At 41.2% G+C, this 1,673-nt stretch overlaps 1 protein-coding gene across 1 annotated transcript in view; it reads left to right on the top strand.

Moving 5' to 3' along the window:
- LOC109862822 overlaps nucleotides 1-247 on the top strand; it is a gene marked incomplete at its 3' end in the record, with an annotated part of 3,939 nt that extends 3,692 nt beyond the window's left edge. Inside the window, 1 exon segment of the mRNA XM_020442963.1 lies at nucleotides 74-247. Coding sequence (XP_020298552.1) covers nucleotides 74-247 — 174 coding nt within the window.
- Between the last annotated feature and the right edge of the window lie 1,426 nt (nucleotides 248-1,673).

Here is a 1,673-nt window from a genome sequence, read left to right as displayed (position 1 = left end):
TGGTCGTTTCATACTCGTGTGGATTTTCAGTACTCCAAATACGGCAGTTTTGTTTGTTGACATACCCGTTTAGCCAGAAATGTGCTTCGTCGCTGAACCATATGTATGGAAGATTACCGCGCTTCTGACTGAGATACGCGCCGAAGGTTGTTGCAAATGCGAGCCGTTTCTCTTCGTTGAGAGGGGAAAGCGTTTGAAGCATCTGGATTTTGTAGGGGAACATGTCGATATCTTCCGTCATCATTCGGTACGTGGTCGAAGACGACACCCCGATCTCCTGAGCTAAACGAGTCAGACTGGTGCGGGGATTGGCGCGGACTCTCTCTTGCAACTGCTCGATGTTTTGCGGCGTGCGCGCAGTTCGTTTCGCGCCACATTTTCCAACTCTATCATCGAGAACGCTACCGGTTTGTTCGAATTTCTTCACGAGACGTAAGATTACACTTTTTTTGGGCAATTTTCGACGATGAACATTAAAACTTTTACCGTAAGAGGTCAGAGTTTGAGCAAGGTTATGATTAGTCGAGTAATACGTTTTCACAAGAAATACGTGTTCCGTTAAATCGTACATTTTGACACTATAAACAAACTTCACCGACTTACCCAGTAGCCGAATATTTTCGTCCCGAGTTGGGAAATTCAGTGTTACCATCGATGGAGCAAAAAAAAAATTTTTATAGGAGTTTTTTATGTTTGTTGCGTGAGCGTTTAATCTGAAAGACCCTGTATATAATATATCCTGTACAGTCATTTCGAGCATACGATGTATTCGAATTCTGCGCTAGAATGATGTTAGCCTTATTACTATCTCCTCGCTTCCCTTTGATAAAGTTTTATGTACAGATGAATATAGACAAATCGTTCATTCTTTAATATGGATGTACGTTGGAAACATCCGTGGACATCTATCGTCTGCGGACCTACAGGCTGCGGAAAAACGATTTTTGTACAAACGTTGCTCAGGTATTTACCCGTAATGGCTAATGTGCATTTCGAGAAAATTTTGTTTTATTATGCCGAATGGCAAGAAGCATATCGTAGGCTGCAAAGCGACGTCGATTCGTACAATGATAACTGTGAAAAAAAGAAAAAAACTAGAATTGAATTTCGCGAAAGCTTGCCTCGGACAGAAGATTATTTCAATGATCCCTACTGTACAAAATTAGTAATAATTGATGATCTGATGAGAGAATCCTCATCGTGCGCCACGATTGTCGATCTATTTACTAAAGGCAGTTATCATAAAAATCTTAGCGTTATTCTTATTTCGCAAAATCTGTTTCATCAAGGTCGTGGACAACGGGACATATCACTTAACACAAATTATATTGTAATCTTTTGTTACGTCCTGGAGACTCCACGGTCGCCTTTTTCATGCGACGCGACGCGCCAACGCATAGCGAACCCTTTTTTTTCATTATAATAAATAACTCGAACGGGTCTCCTATCGTTTGGAAACTTAAAACTCCAGACGATAGGAGAACAAACGAAAATTATATCGGCGTCCGGAAAGATAAACTGAGCCTAGCAATAACACAAAATTTTAGCAGCTTTCCAAACAAACCCAGATATCTCCGGGTCATGAAAACGTCGGTCATAAAAATTAGAGCGGCCGGCGCAAATAGAAACTCCGGCATTTTTATTATAAACAAACAACAAGGGGTCTATGCGGC

This window comes from Pseudomyrmex gracilis, unplaced genomic scaffold, assembly GCF_002006095.1.
Source record: "Pseudomyrmex gracilis isolate BER0280 unplaced genomic scaffold, ASM200609v1 scaffold_2438, whole genome shotgun sequence".
Classification (NCBI taxonomy): Eukaryota; Metazoa; Arthropoda; class Insecta; order Hymenoptera; family Formicidae; genus Pseudomyrmex; species Pseudomyrmex gracilis.
The sequence above is the reverse complement of the archived record's forward strand: the minus strand, read 5'-3'. Positions and strand labels throughout refer to the sequence as shown.